Source organism: Haliotis rufescens, unplaced genomic scaffold, assembly GCF_023055435.1.
Source record: "Haliotis rufescens isolate VD_foot unplaced genomic scaffold, xgHalRufe1.0.p SCAF_21, whole genome shotgun sequence".
Taxonomy (NCBI): domain Eukaryota; kingdom Metazoa; phylum Mollusca; class Gastropoda; order Lepetellida; family Haliotidae; genus Haliotis; species Haliotis rufescens.
Genome location: NW_025963902.1, coordinates 7,850,755 through 7,870,402, shown reverse-complemented (window position 1 = coordinate 7,870,402; position 19,648 = coordinate 7,850,755). Strand labels below are relative to the sequence as shown.

Here is a 19,648-nt window from a genome sequence, read left to right as displayed (position 1 = left end):
CCGTCCATGTATCCACTTCTTCCATGTGTAACCTCAAGATTCCATTTCCTCAACTTCCATGTGTTTACATCTGCTATCCCCGTCCATGTATCCACTTCTTTCATGTGTAACCTCAAGATTCCATTTCCTCAACTTCCATGTGTTTACATCTGCTATCCCCGTCCATGTATCCACTTCTTCCATGTGTAACCTCAAGATTCCATTTCCTCAACTTCCATGTGTTTACATCTGCTATCCCCGTCCATGTATCCACTTCTTCCATGTGTAACCTCAAGATTCCATTTCCTCAACTTCCATGTGTTTACATCTGCTATCCCCGTCCATGTATCCACTTCTTGCATGTGTAACCTCAAGATTCCATTTCCTCAACTTACATGTGTTTACATCTGCTATCCCCGTCCATGTATCCACTTCTTCCATGTGTAACCTCAAGATTCCATTTCCTCAACTTCCATGTGTTTACATCTGCTATCCCCGTCCATGTATCCACTTCTTTCATGTGTAACCTCAAGATTCCATTTCCTCAACTTCCATGTGTTTACATCTGCTATCCCCGTCCATGTATCCACTTCTTTCATGTGTAACCTCAAGATTCCATTTCCTCAACTTCCATGTGTTTACATCTGCTATCCCCGTCCATGTATCCACTTCTTTCATGTGTAACCTCAAGATTCCATTTCCTCAACTTCCATGTGTTTACATCTGCTATCCCCGTCCATGTATCCACTTCTTTCATGTGTAACCTCAAGATTCCATTTCCTCAACTTCCATGTGTTTACATCTGCTATCCCCGTCCATGTATCTACTTCTTCCATGTGTAACCTCAAGATTCCATTTCCTCAACTTCCATGTGTTTACATCTGCTATCCCGTCCATGTATCCACTTCTTTCATGTGTAACCTCAAGATTCCATTTCCTCAACTTCCATGTGTTTACATCTGCTATCCCCGTCCATGTATCCACTTCTTCCATGTGTAACCTCAAGATTCCATTTCCTCAACTTACATGTGTTTACATCTGCTATCCCCGTCCATGTATCCACTTCTTCCATGTGTAACCTCAAGATTCCATTTCCTCAACTTCCTTGTGTTTACATCTGCTATCCCGTCCATGTATCCACTTCTTTCATGTGTAACCTCAAGATTCCATTTCCTCAACTTCCATGTGTTTACATCTGCTATCCCCGTCCATGTATCTACTTCTTTCATGTGTAACCTCAAGATTCCATTTCCTCAACTTCCATGTGTTTACATCTGCTATCCCCGTCCATGTATCCACTTCTTTCATTCGTAACCTCAAGATTCCATTTCCTCAACTTCCATGTGTTTACATCTGCTATCCCGTCCATGTATCCGCTTCTTTCATGTGTAACCTCAAGATTCCATTTCCTCAACTTACATGTGTTTACATATACTATCCCCGTCCATGTATCCACTTCTTTCATGTGTAACCTCAAGATTCCATTTCCTCAACTTCCATGTGTTTACATCTGCTATCCCCGTCCATGTATCCACTTCTTTCATGTGTAACCTCAAGATTCCATTTCCTCAACTTCCATGTGTTTACATCTGCTATCCCCGTCCATGTATCTACTTCTTTCATGTATAACCTCAAGATTCCATTTCCTCAACTTCCTTGTGTATACATCTGCTATCCCCGTCCATGTATCCACTTCTTTCATGTGTAACCTCAAGATTCCATTTCCTCAACTTCCTTGTGTATACATCTGCTATCCCGTCCATGTATCCACTTCTTTCATGTACAACCTGAAGATTCCATTTCCTCAACTTACATGTGTTTACATCTGCTATCCCCGTCCATGTATCTACTTCTTTCATGTGTAACCTCAAGATTCCATTTCCTCAACTTCCATGTGTTTACATCTGCTATCCCCGTCCATGCATCTACTTCTTTCATATGTAACCTCAAGATTCCATTTCTTCAACTTCCATGTGTTTACATCTGCTACCCCCGTCCATGTATCTACTTCTTTCATGTGTAACCTCAAGATTCCATTTCCTCAACTTACATGTGTTTACATCTGCTACCCCCGTCCATGTATCCACTTCTTTCATGTGTAACCTCAAGATTCCATTTCCTCAACTTACATGTGTTTACATCTGCTATCCCCGTCCATGTATCCACTTCTTTCATGTACAACCTCAAGATTCCATTTCTTCAACTTACATGTGTTTACATCTGCTATCCCAGTCCATGTATCCACTTCTTTCATGTACAACCTCAAGATTCCATTTCCTAAACTTACATGTGTTTACATCTGCTATCCCCGTCCATGTATCTACTTCTTTCATGTGTAACCTCCAGATTCCATTTCCTCAACTTCCTTGTGTTTACATCTGCTATCTCCGTCCATGTATCCACTTCTTTCATGTGTAACCTCCAGCTCCCATAGGTTTGCATCTATCAGCATATTGTGTTTCTACTTTTCATACTTCCACTATTCATACTTCTACTTCTTCATCCGACATCCACATACATCCTCTATCCTGACCTAAACGTTCCACTTCATCAATATCTTCCATGCGGGCATCTACAACTTCCACTTGCATACGTATGCAAATATTCTCTCTACTCATTCAGGTTCTACTCCTGATCAGTCTGACCGCCTCCGTGGTCTAGTGGTTGAGCGTCCGCCCGGAGAGCGGAAGGTCCAGGGTTCGATCCCTGGCCGCGTCATACAAAAAGACGTTAAAAGATTGTACTTGTTGTTACCCTGTCTGGCGCTCGGCATTAAGGGGCTAAAACAAGGACTGGTCGGCTCGGAGTCAGTATACTGTGTCTGAGTGGGGTATTCATGTTAAACTGCGGCATGGTATCTCAGTGAGCTAGCACTATAAATCGGCATCAGTCCGGACTAGTACAAGCAGCCACACACACACATACACGTGCATGCACGTCGCTATATAAGTGCAATAATCTTGGACGCGACGTTAAACCCAATTTCACCTCACCTCACCTGATCAGTCTATTATTCAGACTTGTAGAATTACCTATCGTTATACAAGTTATTATTTATAACAAACTCTACATACACATGTAGCTCCTTATCTCCCAGGCCTGACCTGCATAACATGTGCCAGATAATACACCTCGACCACTAAACTGTGTTCTAGGTCTGGGCGGCGTCATGCTGCTGGTTCTATATTACTTGGTGGTGGTGCATGTTTTACCTTCGGACTCTCAGTTTGATGGATGTCTACGGAAACAGTTCAACTGCGTTGCCGCCAAGTTTAGGGGGGAGTACACACCGCTTGGATTTCACCTGACAGACGTGAGTGTAGCTTGATGTTAAAGTAAGTGGACCCTGGACTGAAATCATATTGTTCCCAAAATAAATTAATCCAAAATAACTCGAATCTGTCTTTAGCCGTGTGTTAAATTCCCTATTTTGACTTGTACAATATGTCCCCGTGTTTTTTTACAGGTAAACAATTAGCTTGCCTTTGCATGTGTTTGTGACGGGTGTCACATGCTCATGATATAAACAGTCGTACAATCGATTTTGGTTGGATATGGAAAGGGTATTCAGTCATGAGAATAATAACAATAATAAGTAATTATGACACGTGAGCCATTTGGCTCGACTCAATGTATAATAGATATATATATTTATCGGAGTTGACACAATACAGGGATGAGGTGAATAATAGGCAAGTATAGACAGGGAAGTAGTTTTACCTTACGGTGATTAAACGGACAATTAAGTTAAATTAAAAGACTAAGTCTTATTGACTGTTATGGCACTGATATCTTAATAAGTCGACTCTATGATTCCGACGATATCGTGAGCATGTGTTTATGAATCACTATCAAACAGTGATGATACCATGTTTTCGCAATACCATGAGCATATCCTGCTACGCCGGTGGCACCATCACAAACACACGCAAAGGCAGGTTAAGTGTTCACCTGGAACAAAACCCGTTGGAACAATTGGTACAAGTCTAAGTAGGGAATTGCATCGAACACCACATCCTCCACATGTCTACCACAAACATTTTTGAGAGCTTCACTGAGGACTTGAATGTTGTAACCTGATCAAACATCTTTTGAGTAAGAGTCGTGGGATTCTTCTTAAAATCTTCGTAGACTCAATTTCTTAAATGTAGACACCAATGGCTGGAGCTGCTGGAATATTCCTCGACTTAAAGGGAAAGCTGACTGACAACCAACTGATCAAATAACGTAGCGTGAGGTACGGAACGTCATCTTACGTTGTGTTGTTGTATCGTAGAGCACGGAGAAGATCTTCTATGACGAAGATAGAAGAATGATAGCGAGAGAGGAGTATGGACAGAAGGAGGGACAACCATTCCTGACATTCCGCCTCTATGACTACCCAAACGTAAGTACACAAATTGTTCAAGATTATCCATTTCAAATGTTTAAAAAAATTTGAATAATATAATCTAAATCAAGTCAATAAAACTAATAAAACCCTTTCCACGTGCATAAGAAAACTCTGCTTAAAGCTATTGTAAGATTCTGATTATATCACGAGTGTGTTTACTAATCATTATCTTGTTTGTTTGTTTGTTGTTTAACGCCGCACTCAGCTATATTCCAGCTATATGACGGCGGTTTGTAAATAATCGAGTCTGGACCAGACAATCCAGTGATTGATATCATGAGCATCGATTCACGCAATTGGCATACGATGACATTCATTAACCAAGTCAGCGAGCCTGAACACCCGATCCCGTTAGTCTCCTCTTACGACAAGCATTGTCGCCTTTTACGGGAAGCATGGGCTGCTGAAGACCTACTCTACCCCGGATCTTCACGGGCCCAGTAATCACTATCAAATAGTGAATATCAGGTGGTTCTACCCGCCATAATATATAACCCAGAATGGATTGGACACTGAATTAAAATTTTCAAAATTATTTATTTCAAATCTTGTGATCAGCAGTAAGCAATATATCACCAAGGATGTGCTTTTCCTGAAACACGGAACTGGTGGTGAGAACTGGTTTCACACATCCATCCGCTACGTGTCTTGTCCCAACCTGATGAGTGAGTGAATGAAATGGGTTTAATGCCGTTATGAAAGGTATTCCAGTTATATCTCGGTGTAGATACATGCATGTATGGTCCTCACGTACCAAGGACAACAATCGGAGATTCCAACCAAACACCGATGGGACTCTAATGACTGTTCTCTCAATCTCATTAAAATCAGATCTTAGTTCTCGTTATCGCTAAACAAAGATCTGAGGACATCCCATTACGGGTCACGTCAGAACGACCTTTCATCCGACCAATCAAAGCGTCGCTTACCAGATCATGAAAGTGACAGTCGGAATTTGTTTTCTAATCATGCAACCTCGAAAACGTTAAAACGGGATATTCCGAACGACAGTTACGGCCCGTACGACTGATTCCGTCAAAATTATCGTCTATCTCTCGCTTCCGTGGGATAAACATTTAAACGGAGGAGGCGTTGCACAGCACATGGGAAGCACTGCCATACAATCTCAACCATATATTAGACATTTAGGGATGATTGTTTGTTTAGTTTTCAAAATTTTAATCGAGAACTGTGTCAACATATTTATCAAGCGTAGTCTGAAATGGAAGTCGCCAGGTTGAAACGAGTGCCGAAAAGCTCGAGAAAGCAGCTTTCTCATTGGCTGAAATCGACTTCTTGCTATTCATTTCATTGGTCGGTCAAAGTTCGCGAAAAAGTCGTTCTGCCGTGACTCGTAATGGGATGTCCTCAGATCATTGTTTTGCGGAAGCGAGAACTTAGCTCTTATTTTAATGAGATTGCTGTTCTCTGCATAGTCACCCTCGCGCATGAAGAATCTGCGAGGTATCCCAACGTTTGTTTCACTTACAACCCGTTAAATACCTTTCATGGACAGCATTTTTTCTTCACCAGGAGACGTTGTATGATGTGTTCACAGTCGATGGCAAAGAGACGTGTGTGAAGCTGGCCTTGTATGAGCCTTTCGAGAAGGTGTGCATGCCAAGTAAGTCATTTCTTTTGGAAGGGTCTCCAGTGCCTAAAGCACAATAATACAATTGCTGCTGTACTAAGCTGGCTATTCTGACTTTTCTTTAGAGGACATTCGTGGCCTAGTTGCGTCCCTTTGACGAGCCAGGATCCTTCGTTCGCGAATTCGGACCCCTTATTCGTCCTGGTTTTTATTCTTCATGGTCAACGCCATGGCCATACCCTTGCTGGTAGGTTTTGCCAAAGTGGCCCCTATTACACATGGGTACAGGGACAACTGGGAGGTGCAGTGGATAGATCGTCTACTCAGAACGCTGAAGCTCAGTGTTTTGATCCCCTGGCCACGTCATACCAAAAGTGAGTAGTGAGTGAGTATGGTTTTACGCCGCTTTTAGCAATATTCCAGGAATATCACGGTAGGGGACACCAGAAATGGGCCTCACACATTGTACCCATGTCGGGAATAGAACCCGGGTCTTTGGCGTGACGAGCGAACGCTTTAACCACTAGGCTACCCGACCACCCCTCATACCAAAAGACAGTGAAAGACGGTACATGTTGTTACCCTGCGGGCGTCCGGCGTTAAGGGGATACTGGTCGATACAAATCGGTGTACAGTGTCTGGTTGGGTTATTCGACTTTAATTGCGGCATGGTATCTCAGTGGGCTAGCACCATAAAAAGTCCGGACTGGTACAAGCAGCCACATACACGAGCATACACGTCAATTTTAGAGTGAAATAATCTTGAACGCGACATTAAACGCCATTTAACCTCGCCTTGTCCAAGGCTACCCAGCGCAAAGTTCCACACAGATTGAACACATTCTCCAGGACGTGTTGTCGTGGCCATCTTGGAGATTGCTATTGTCCTTCTTGTTTTCAGACATGACACAGGAAATCTGGCTGAAGTCTCCGCTAGGATCCCTCCCAAACATGGTGCCCACACAGAGATTTAAATGGGAGGTTGGCAACCTGACGACCGAACTGACCTACACCTACTTTAAGCAACCGGTCCTACTGGATACGTATGGCACCGACCAGGATGGAGGTAAACCTCAGTTCTTGTATTCCAAATACTTTGTTACCAGCTTGGTGGCACGGGTGGCCCAGGCGTCTAAGGCGGCGCAATTCTCTGTGCAGCATTGCGTCCCTTGGGCACGCCAGAAACCTAGTGAGTGAGTGAGTTTGGTTTTACGCCGCTTTCAGCAATATTCCAGCAATATCACTGTGGGGCCACCAGATATGGGCTTCACACATTGTACCCATGTCGGGAATCGAACCCGGGATCTTAGGCGTGACGAGCAAACGCTTCAACCACTAGGCTACCCGACCGCCCCACCAGAAATCTATGACTGTGGGTTCGAATCCCAGTTTGCCCTGATTATGCACCATACCCATGCTCGTGGGTTTCACCGAAGTGGTAAACGTCTGACAGCTGCATCACTTTCCTCCCACATGAAGCTGACACACTGTGCTATAACTGTAATACTGTAGAAAGCGGCATTAAAACAAACTCACTCACTGTTACTAAGTTTGTTTTATGGGAATGATACTTTAAGGATATGAGGTGAGGTGAAATTGGGTTTAACGTCGCGTCCATCCAAGATTATTGCACTTATATAGCAGCATGCATGCACGTGTGTGTGTGTGTGTGGCTGCTTGTACTAGTCCGGACTGATGCCGATTTATAGTGCTAGCACACTGAGATAACATGCCGCAGTTTGACATGAATACCCCACTCAGACACAGTATACTGACTCCGAGCCGACCAGTCCTTGTTTTAGCCCCTTAATGCCGAGCGCCAGACAGGGTAACAAGTACCATCTTTTAACGTCTTTTGGTATGACGCGGCCGGGGATCGAACCCCGGACCTTCCGCTCTCCGGGCTGACGCTGTAAAGGATATGAGATAGACAAGTGGTTATTGCATTTTCTCAGTGTGCACAATGTTCAGATCTCACATCCGCCCAGTCGTTAAAGCCATCAAGGCTGTTCCTTCTCAACACCTCATGTAGTTTTGACAGGACCCTTAAAATCATAACTGCAACCAAATTTGAATATTTCTAAAATCGCAAATTAGTGCATATAGGCAAAGCGCTTAGGTATTGGATACATTTCTTCAAGGGTCAAGTGGTTAAAATGCAAGTCCTTGCCGATTGGGCATCATCGTACCCCAAAAGCATAGGTTTGTTTAGAGGCCACTCTGACAGCAGCGTCAACAACATTCACTCACTCTGATTTTTTCAGTATCTGTGTTTGAGACAGTATGGATCCAGAACATCACACACACGGCAGTCAGTGCTGCAGTCTTCACCCCTCCTCCAAGTTGCGGAGACGCAGTGTACCAGGTGAAAATAAATTGTCAATGCAAGTGAAAATCATGTTCCCGAGGCAAGGGAGCAAAATGACTATATATCAAAATCCAGTTTCCACCCTTGCCGAATTGGGCTGGAATTTTTTAGCTCGTTTGTAGCGCCACCTGTGGCTTTTACGAGTTATGTCCCTTCTATGTCCCTTCTATTGACTAATCAGATTCCACCTCTCATGTCACTTGCATTTGCTTCAAACAAAATGGAAGTGCCCAGTCAATCAAAAGGTTCTTACTTCGCGAAGTTCATACAATCACATCTGCACCTTGATTAAAAACATGAAAAGATTTGGAAAATATCTGTTGACGCCGAGCTAGTACACATGCTTTGCAAATCCTGCAATCGACAAAATGTGCATGGCAGTTTACAACCGGATGTCGACTTCGACACTTGATTTTGATTGGACTATACACAGACTCATTAGTCCAGCCAAAATATAACTTCATAATTCCATCCTTGTTCGACTTTTGTAGTCAGTTAACTCCTTTGCCTGGGACGATAGAGAACAACCAATCTATTTTATCCACAGAAACAGATTCCACTTGGCGTGAAGGGTAAATAGCTGTGAACATTATATGAATGAACCACTGAAAATCAGTGATGACACCAGGTGTTCGCGAAAAAACTAAGCATGTCCTGCCCTACCAGTTTTCAGTGATGAATAGAGAGAAACCTGTAGACTTGATAACTATTCTATACTTTTCATTTCAGCAGGGCATCAGTTACCAGGAAAACATCAGTTAATAACCCAATTAAGTTCTAAGATCAAGCATCAACAAATAATTTATGAGGAGTAAAGATGTTCCTCCTTGAAAATTGAAAAGAACGATACCAAAATAATTTGTTTCAACGACAATTCAACCTCCATTCAAACATCCAAACCAGAGCTCCAGATAAGCTGCGTATCTGCGTAAAATACGCATAAAAAATGCAGAAATACGCAGTAAAATATATACAATCCAAGCGTATCAAATACGCAACGAACATTACAGATTCGCTACAAAAATAAAACTTGTGCGTATCATCAAAATATTGTGAAGTAACCCTGCGTATTCGATTAGCAAATCAGCAACTTATTTTGAAATTATAAACGGACATTCCGTCAACCTTGCCAAACTCCACGATGACAGTTACATCATGATCATTTGCCATCACACTTTCTTGTGGAAGTAGCGTGGTATTTTTTAGTCCTATAAAGCTCTCGAACCCACACGACACCAGTTTGCAGGGACTAGATGAATAGTGTTTTTAAATATTTAACTTAAATACCCACATGTGTAAAAACTAGTGGGTAACAGAAATTTGAATACCCAGATAGAATTACTGATACCCAATGATTTTAAAATGCATGGGTAAAATACCAACAACACCAAAAGCTTATCTGGAGCTCTGAAAACAGAATCATTGTTGCAGTGGAACATGATTTCACGTTTAACGATCTGTTGTGTGAGTGAGAAGGGTATGGTAATGGTTTTGTGTTGTTTTGCAGACTACTCCCAAACCCTACAGACTGAAAGTGGGATACCTCTCCTTTTGACTGACTACATACAGTCTGTAGCAATAAAGGCCATGTAACTAGCAAATCACCAATTGTCATAAGGAACTTTTCAATTAGATGAAGCAGTTCGCTTGAAATTGCAAGGGTATCCCAATCCAAACTGTGTACTGGTTCACTCTGACGGTTCGTTAGTCTGTTGTTATATGCCACAGTCAGCCATATTCCAGCGATTCCACAGAAGCTTGTAAATAATCGAGTCTCCACCAGACAAACCAGTGATTGATTTTCCTACATCCTCTTCCGCTCACCACACTCACTCTAAGCAACATTTGATAAGACAAGAGACGAGAATGGTTTATGAAAAATATTTATTTATTTGGTTAATATAAAATGATCTGTATAAAAATACTGAATATATATTAACAATCAAAATACTATTACAAGATATATAATAAAATCATGTAAAAATCATACATCCATTCAATAACAACAATGTGGAACATTGATTAACAGCATATAGTTCACATAAATAAGGGGCGGTCTGGTAGCCTAGTGGTTAAAGCGTTCACTCGTCACGCCGAAGACCCGGGCTCAAATCCCGACATGGGTACAATGTGTGAAGCCCATGTCAGGTGTCCCCAACCGTGATATTGCTGAAATATTGCTAAAAGCGGTGTAAAACAATACATACTCACTCACATAAATAAACATGAGCTATTGAATCTGAATTAGCAGTAGTGATTGTTGGACATACTTGTTACGCTGGACAAGCAACCAAGTTTGTGTTCATAGTTCACTCAATGATCTCATCTCTCACCTGAACTTCTTAATGTCCAGGTATTCTGCTTCTCTAGGATATCTAAATAGTTGTCGGACACTAGTTGTACCCAACAGCACCATATCAAAAACACCCAGAATATATTCACTCTGTATAGATAGAGAGTAATATATACTACTCAAAAGAAGTTAAGGACCACCCCATTTTTCATATTACAGTAGAACATGGATAGAACAAACAAACGGATACAACGAACTGTTACAAAATCCCTGATTTATCTCCTATATATTATATAAATATTACGTATATTACGAACTCTCTACAGCAAACAAACATATATAGCAAACTCATATCTGATCCCCGACAATACCACTAATTAGTGACGTGTATAGCGAACTGAGAAATCTCACTCAGTGTCAAGTGTCCCTGACAATTTGCTGTACGAATCAGTGGCGAATCAACACAATCACGGCGAATGAACACAATCAGCCGTGACGATTCAACAAAATTAAACTTGCTTAATGTTAATCTTACCTGTACATGTAATTGGACGAATCTTGTCTTTTAAACAAACATTAAATCACTTAAGATTCTCCTGATACGCAAAACATGATGACATCATTCGATAGTTTGGCTGATCTCATTGATGTATTTTCACTAATGCAGCCAGCAAACCAAGGCCAGAGCAAAAGCACCAACTGTACATCTCCCCGTATGTAAATCGTGAAATGCTAAATACATACTTGATAAACAATGTTCTAAAAATGTTCTATTTAATGTTATTAAATGAATGTTATGAAATGTTATCAATTTAATGCTATGAAGTGATCACTGCTAATACAAATCAATGCTCCTATGACGTGTATTGTGTTTTGTTTTATCAAAGATTGGGAACATTTCCACGAAAACGTATATAACGAACAACATACACAACAAACTGATTTCTCCGGTCCCTTGTTGTTCGTTATATCCATGTTCTACTGTATTATGGGTAATCATGCCATGATAGATCAACCATATTAATCTGATATTAATCAGGTGGTCCTTAACTTCTTTAGAGTAGTATAAGAGAATCTGTATTAAACAATATCAACAACAGTAGCTCCTAAACAACTAACGTCTTGAGCCAAAGTGTTGTAATTATAGCATGACACAGAATTGCAGGTTTCAGATATAATGTCCGATTATTTGAACGTAGACATGTATGCTGAAATGTTTTGAAATAATGTTTTATTACATTACGAACTGATGGGATAAAAATAAGATATTTTTGTACTGTCCTCACATAAGGCGATTTTTACGGAACAAGTTGACGTCAAACCAGGGGTCCGGAAACGCTCAAATGCGCAGGACATGTCCCATTGGGAATCTCAAATGTCCGATTTAAAATATTGTTTACTGGACATTTAAATTTTTCTGTCCGGACATTTTAAAAAACAAACAACCCTACCCTCGGGGTCCGAATAATTGAAGAGCGTTATCGTATCCCTTCAAAGACTTCAGGTGAATAAACAGGCATTACAAACTTGGTCAATAAAAGTATGAAATTTGATATAAAACATCACTAGACATGATGATTTTAACATTTAAAATGTATTTCCTGCTCTCAAAGGCATTGTTTTATATGCAGAGATTAAGATTACGTGTGTATTTTCTCGTAAACTAAGCCGGAAACGTCTTTCTTTATGACGACACAATTGTATCTAGCACCCTTAAGGTCCCTATATCCTGATGGGTCACATATAATGACAAGGGTGTAGGATAATGATGGTCGATGCAGTGGGAAGTCCACATTTGTGGGACAGGATGAAAACAGAAGAACAATGCTCTAAGACACAAATGCAATGCCCATATTGTATCACAAGAATAATCCTCACACAATGTTTGTGTAATGGATGACAACAGGTCCTTTTGTGGAAAACATCTTTCGATACCAAAAGTAACAAGCATGAAATATTCATATCCCCTGCCAATATGACATGTCCGGCTGTGTGCAAGGCAAGAAATATTTACAGTTTTTAAGATATGCTCCTGAAATGAGCACTATCGCCATTTTTCAGTCTTGCGATCGAAACAAAAAAATACATTTTTCAAAAATCCCAAAATATAAAGGCACTAGTTCAGCACTAGACATATCTATGTGCCAAGTTTGGTTAAGATATCTCTCATGGGTTAAGAGTACTGCTCCGGAAACGAAATGTTACAGACGGAAGGACAGCACCCATTCCTATATCCCCCTTCCACTTCATGGCGGGGTATAATAATAGCACTCATTGGGGTACCACCTTGCTGAGATCTCCAAACATAAATCAGGAAGTTTGTTCTGAAAATCAAAGTGTTGAATACTTTTCATATAAGATTGAAATATACAGAGACCCTTTCTCTTGATCACTTGTTATCAGAGCGTTACTTCTACACAGGCCCTATAAACTTGACTTGACCGATTTGGCATATTCCATCCTGGCTACTGAGCGCCGATGTACTTCGTCAGGGCCATCGGCAAATCGGAGGGTACGAACCTGAGCAAACATGGCCGCCAAAGGAAAGTCGTCACTGACACCAGCTCCTCCATGGGCCTGCAACCATGGAAACAAACCATAATTATTTTTTAGATATTTTTAATAGATGGAAGTTTTTAATCTCATGGCATCTTCCTCACTTAGTCTTCATTCAAAGGGGACGTGGGGTAGCCTAGTGGTTTAAGTGTTCGCTCGTCACGCCAAAGACCCAGGTTCGATTCCCTACATGAGTATATTGTGTGACGCTCGTTTCTGGTGTCCCCCACTGGGATATTGCTGTAATAGTGCTAAATGTGGAGTAACACCATACTCACTCACTCTTAATTCAAGAAAACGTCCTTTCATTATAGGGGTACATTTCATCTCGAAATAGACCTTCCCCACCTACACTTTATTCTGATGCACGGGGTTGAGGTCCGTGGGTAAGACTTTGGCACAAGATGATGGAACGAAGCAAAAAGTATACTGCATGTCACCGTCACAAGGCACAACCCCACCTAGAAGGTCACCCTCCTACAAACTATTGAAGATACTAGCAACACATCTATAAGTGCCTGCCTGTAGGCCCGCGGCAGGTAGATTTTGTGTTGGGCCCGTAGTTGGACAATGTCATTCGAACACTAATAACATCCTGTGAATTGTCACTGCTTGGGTCAAGACAAGAGTTCTACTCACTTATGTCATCACTGATCACACCTGCAAGTCCAGACAGACGCCACCCACGCAACGCAATGTCTTTGCTCTTTGCGACTGCGTCAAAGGCCGACACGAGCCAGCGCGCATGGATGGGCTTCATCACACTACTTTTTAGATCGACAGCCTTTGTTTTGTCACACGCCTTTAATTTTGTTGACACTTTCTCCACACTTTCGCCTTTGAACTACCTTAATGCCAGTCAACAGAATCAACACAAAAAGTATCTGTTGTTCTTAGGAAAACACTATGTATTGTTTTAGCGGAAGTACTCTACTCAGCGCTAATAAGCGGTGCTATTTGGTGTGTGATTAGATTAATGAGAGGTTGGATTAAGGTGAGGATTCCCCTGTAAACCCGACAGAGGACATTTTCTTTAGATATAAATCCACAGCAACACTGAACACTCCAATCCACACTAAATTGCAACAATCAAATGACACTAGCAACGGTACTAAACCCCCTAAATGACTTACAAACCTTTAACGCACTAGTCATATATCTAATCAAAACAGGCCTACTTGGACAAATTCAAAATAAAAGTACAACAAATAAGCTGCCAATAAACCCTAAAATTCTAAACCTATGAAAACACACAAACTCCATTTAGCCCCCACCCCCGTCCACCTTTTGCATGACATATTTCAAAATTCAAAATTTGTTCTCCAAATTAAGTAAGTAACCCTAAAATACCACACCCTCCTCCCCCAAGGTTGTCCCACCTTCTCGGACATACCCTTTTCAATCAAACACCAAATGGCCTGTGAACGAAATACGCATATGTCGGAAGGCGCACATTAAATTTCTAATTTAAGTAAGTAAATAAGAGGAGAGGGGTGTCGCATTCATATTGAGTCGCATTTTTGGCTAGGGGCCAACGGTCGCATTCTTTTGGAGACGCATTAATTTTGTGATTTACAGTAACTCATCTACAGTGTTAGAACTAAGTGCCTGCCCGTAGGCCCGTGGCAGGTAGATTTCATGTTGGGCCCATAGTTTCAAAGTTGTGAGGGCCAGCAGTAAATTTACATGTCTACTTATTTGTCACAATAAGCTGCAGTTTTTTACATGAGGGCCTCAAGAGATTAGTCAGAGCCTGCAGCTTCAAAAGTCTGTGGGTCCTGAGGGCAGCCTTGCAGTTCTTTTTATTTCAATCACTGATCAAATACCCCGTCCATATTGCGAACCAGACAGAAGCACATCACCAGAGAATACACAGTCCTACGTTTGCACTTTAACAAGTTTGTCGTCCGTTGTTTTATCTACGATATTTTGTAACTGTGCGATACCAGATTGTGCCCGTAATGTTTGTTTATTTAGTAATAGTGAGTGAGTGAGTTACTTGGGTTTAACGCCACTTTGAACAGTATTCTCGTTTTTCACAGCGTGTCGGCATAATGTGGGAGAAAAGTCATGAAGTTATAAAACAAGAAAGTGTTTTAAGTTGTAATTCATCTTACATTCAATATCTTAAATAACCCTTTAAATAGCCCTACGATTTTCATGAGTCTGTGCTAAAGCATGAGAGTTACAATTGTCTTAGCGCTAAGATCATTATTGGAATGTGGCCCTGGATATAATAACAGGTCATTCATAATGTACACTACTGTATCAGGATGACAACCTGGTCTACTGACAAAGACCTCACCTGGATAGCTCTATCCAGCACTCTCTCGGCCATACTGGGGGCTGCCACTTTTATCATTGCAATTTCTGGTGCAGCAACCTAAATATGTAGCAGAAGAATCAGAAAAAGTCCCAGACACAAGATAGTGAAATAAGTCACTGCATCAGCTTATTTAGCATGGTAAAGCCTTACAACCAGGCTATTTTGGAGAAAGGCTTTAGTATACTTTAGTATAAACTTAAATCGTTGTTTATGAAATTCACCAAAGATGTATATATCTGAAAACAACACTCACCATATTCTCATACACGTCCATCATGTAGGCAGCCTTCAACACCAGGTGTCGAGTCTGTTCTATCTCTATACAAGACTCACCTTATTCCCATACACGTCCATCATGTAGGCAGCCTTCAACACCAGGTGTCGAGTCTGTTCTATCTCTATACAAGACTCACCTTATTCCCATACACGTCCATCATGTAGGCAGCCTTCAACACCAGGTGTCGAGTCTGTTCTATCTCTATACAAGACACCTTGTTCCCGTACACGTCCATCATGTAGGCAGCCTTCAACACCAGGTGTCGAGTCTGTTCTATCTCTATACAAGACTCACCTTATTCCCATACACGTCCATCATGTAGGCAGCCTTCAACACCAGGTGTCGAGTCTGTTCTATCTCTATACAAGACACCTTGTTCCCGTACACGTCCATCATGTAGGCAGCCTTCAACACCAGGTGTCTGTTCTATCTCTATACAAGACACCTTATTCCCGTACACGTCCATCATGTAGGCAGCCTTTAACACCAGGTGTCTGTTCTATCTCTATACAACACTCACCTTATTCCTGTACACGTCCATCATGTAGGCAGCCTTCAACACCAGGTGTCGAGTCTGTTCTATCTCTATACAAGACTCACCTTATTCCCATACACGTCCATCATGTAGGCAGCCTTCAACACCAGGTGTCGAGTCTGTTCTATCTCTATACAAGACTCACCTTATTTCCGTACACGTCCATCATGTAGGTAGCCTTCAACACCAGGTGTCGAGTCTGTTCTATCTCTATACAAGACTCACCTTATTCCCGTACACGTCCATCATGTAGGCAGCCTTCAACACCAGGTGTCGAGTCTGTTCTATCTCTATACAAGACTCACCTTATTCCTGTACACGTCCATCATGTAGGCAGCCTTCAACTCCAGGTGTCGAGTCTGTTCTATCTCTATACAACACTCACCTTATTCCCGTACACGTCCATCATGTAGGCAGCCTTCAACACCAGGTGTCAAGTCTGTTCTATCTCTATACAAGACTCACCTTATTCCCGTACACGTCCATCATGTAGGCAGCCTTCAACACCAGGTGTCGAGTCTGTTCTATCTCTTTACAAGACTCACCTTATTCCTGTACACGTCCATCATGTAGGCAGTCTTCAACACCAGGTGTCTGTTCAATCTCTATACAAGACACGCCTTATTCCTGTACACGTCCATCATGTAGGCAATCTTCAACACCAGGTGTCTGTTCTATCTCTATACAAGACTCACCTTATTCCCGTACACATCCATCATGTAGGCAGCCTTCAACACCAGGTGTCTGTTCTATCTCTATACAAGACTAACCTTATTTCCGTACACGTCCATCATGTAGGCAGCCTTCAACACCAGGTGTCGAGTCTGTTCTATCTCTATACAAGACTCACCTTATTCCCGTACACGTCCATCATGTAGGCGGCCTTCAACACCAGGAGTCGAGTCTGTTCTATCTCTATCCGGGACTGGGCAATGTCTGCCTGGATTGTACCCTGAGCTGCCAAAGGCTTTCCAAAAGCGATTCTGCTTTTTGTCTGCAACAGATGAGGAATTCAATTTAACTATCATCATTATGATCCGAATAACAAATGTGCAATACACTTTCTTCTTTGATTGCATAATGAGAGAACTCTGTGACACTCTTACCCTTTCAATCATGAGACTGAGGGCTCGTTCTGCATTGCCAATTAACCTCATGCAGTGATGTATTCTTCCTGGGCCAAGACGACCTTGAGCAATTTCAAACCCACGACCTTCACCTAAGAGGATGTTGGAGGCAGGAACTCGTACATTTTCAAACACGACCTCACCGTGGCCACCTGTGTATAAAGAAAAGTACTGTGATTTTTTTTCATATTATGATACACATATCGGATTGAACAATCAAAAATCAAAGGGACACAACTCTGCCAAGCAAGTTTGATTAACTTGTGTCACACTGACTGATTGGCATTCCATGATCACTTGATTGGTATGTCATGGTATGGTAACAGATACATACCTGGAGCATGGTCATACCCAAAGACGGAGAGAGGCCTCACGACCTTGACCCCAGGAGCATCCATTGGGACGAGAATCATGCTCTGCTGTCTGTATCGAGAGCCGCCGGTGCTTGTTTTCCCCATGAACACGCACAACTTGCAGGCCGGGTGCAGCGCGTCTGGGTACATGAAAAGCAAGGGCATAAACATGTTTTCATAGATTCAAGGGTGTTTTCAAAACAAATTATTTTGACCTCAAAACAAAATTAATGAGTCATTTTATAAGGAATTGCGAGTTTTATGCCACTTATAATAATATTTCAGTTATATCCAGATCAATGTGGCAGCAACGCCTGAAGTGTGAGGTCTGAAAAGGCAAATGTTTGTTTGTTTGTTTGTTTGTTTGTTTGTTTGTTTAACGCAGCACTCAGCAATATTCCAGCTATATGAATTCCAGCAGTCTGTAAATAATCAAGTCTGGACCAGACAATCCAGTGATTGACATCATGAGCATCAATCCATAATGGGCATGAATCTGGGATTTGAACCGATGATCACAGCATCCTGGCACATCTAAGGGTCATAACTCTGCACAGAGAATTGTTTCAGGATGCACTTCAATCATTCTTGTGTAAAGGTAGAAACTGGTGTGTACACGTGTCTTACCTTTATACTTTCATAAATGGATTTACAGTATGCACACTGGTGTGCAGCAAAACTCCATACGTGCAAAAATATATTGAAATCATTATGAATAAATACTTCAACAAAAATAACCTAACAGATTGATAATTGACTCCTTTACACCAAAATATTTGTCAACAACAACATAAAATCTGTGACATTGTTCAGCACAATACTGCAACACAGCTCCCCACCCATTCTATCATCAGCCAACCAGGAAACCTAAATAGGTCATTTGTGGGCATGGCCGAGTTTCTTTTGTCTTTTTTCATGGAAACAATGGCAAAAAATGCTTTGTTAGAAAATCAAATGCCACAGAATCACTTTATAAATTTTATGTTCTTAAAAAACAAGCTACTTACTCGAGGTCCACCATTTGTGTCCGTTAATGATGTAGTAATCGCCATCTCTCCTGATGGAGGACTGGATGTTGGTGGCGTCGGAGGAAGCAACCTGGCAGATATAGAGGGAATGAACATATCCGTAAATACACAAACAAGTAGGTTCATTACCTTAGTATGTTTTTACTATACCATCAAATGTTCATCAGAGAGGGTCAATTTTCAATTGAATAAACCAGATCTGGCGCCTATTGAATGAGGATTGAGTCAGCTCAAAGCAGTTACATCACATTAATACTGGCTGAAAGTAATACAGAAATATGTCATCCCTACTATTTGTCATCAGTTGAAAGATGTGAGGTGAAATTGGGTTTAACGTCGCGTCCAAGATTATTGCACTTATATAGCGACGTGCATGCACGTGTGTGTGTGTGTGGCTGCTTGTACTAGTCCGGACTGATGCCGATTTATAGTGCTAGCTCACTGAGATACTATGCCGCAGTTTAACCTGAATACCCCACTCAGACACAGCATACTGACTCTGAGCCAACCAGTCCTTGTTTTAGCCCCTTAATGCCGAGCGCCAGACAGAGTAACAACAAGTACCATCTTTTAACGTCTTTTGGTATGCCGTGGCCGGGGATCAAACCCCGGACCTTCCGATCTCCGGGCGGACGCTCTACCACAAGACCGCGGAGGCGGCCTCAGTTGAAAGAAACAAAGACATCGTGTGTGATGCCTCAAACATTTTCTGAACCAAACCAATCAAAGACCATCCTCTCTGCCGCTAACCTCGGGTTCAGTCATGCCAAACAGGACCTGATCTGGCCAAAAGTAAATGCCACAATGTTCCAAAATTAATTC

At 41.7% G+C, this 19,648-nt stretch overlaps 2 protein-coding genes across 2 annotated transcripts in view; one reads left to right on the top strand and one right to left on the bottom strand.

The window, feature by feature from the left end:
• Window positions 1-3,090: 3,090 nt before the first annotated feature.
• On the top strand, window positions 3,091-9,935 carry LOC124111483. The gene is made up of 6 exons (XM_046471204.2): window positions 3,091-3,292; window positions 4,256-4,366; window positions 5,906-5,996; window positions 6,865-7,029; window positions 8,228-8,328; window positions 9,839-9,935. The coding sequence occupies exons 1-6, from the start codon at window positions 3,149-3,151 to the stop codon at window positions 9,884-9,886; spliced, it is 660 nt and encodes a 219-aa protein (XP_046327160.2). The 5' UTR covers window positions 3,091-3,148; the 3' UTR covers window positions 9,887-9,935.
• Window positions 9,936-10,254: 319 nt separating this feature from the next.
• The window catches only part of LOC124111499 (acyl-CoA dehydrogenase family member 10-like), a 37,536-nt gene continuing 28,142 nt past the window's right edge, over window positions 10,255-19,648 (bottom strand). Inside the window, exons 17-22 of the mRNA XM_048401203.1 lie at window positions 18,806-18,896; window positions 17,780-17,938; window positions 17,425-17,597; window positions 17,169-17,312; window positions 15,486-15,563; window positions 10,255-13,201 (exon numbers count right to left, since the gene is read on the bottom strand). Of these exons, the coding sequence (XP_048257160.1) occupies window positions 13,049-13,201; window positions 15,486-15,563; window positions 17,169-17,312; window positions 17,425-17,597; window positions 17,780-17,938; window positions 18,806-18,896 (798 nt within the window). The 3' untranslated portion in view covers window positions 10,255-13,048. The remainder of the gene's footprint in view (window positions 13,202-15,485; window positions 15,564-17,168; window positions 17,313-17,424; window positions 17,598-17,779; window positions 17,939-18,805; window positions 18,897-19,648) is intronic.

Coding starts and splice junctions, on each gene's coding strand:
- LOC124111483 (XM_046471204.2), top strand. CDS start 3,149: ATGCTGCTGGTTCTATATTACTTGGTGGTGGTGCATGTTTTACCTTCG. Junction 3,293..4,255: donor TTGGATTTCACCTGACAGAC/GTGAGTGTAGCT, acceptor GTTGTATCGTAG/AGCACGGAGAAGATCTTCTA. Junction 7,030..8,227: donor TGGCACCGACCAGGATGGAG/GTAAACCTCAGT, acceptor TGATTTTTTCAG/TATCTGTGTTTGAGACAGTA.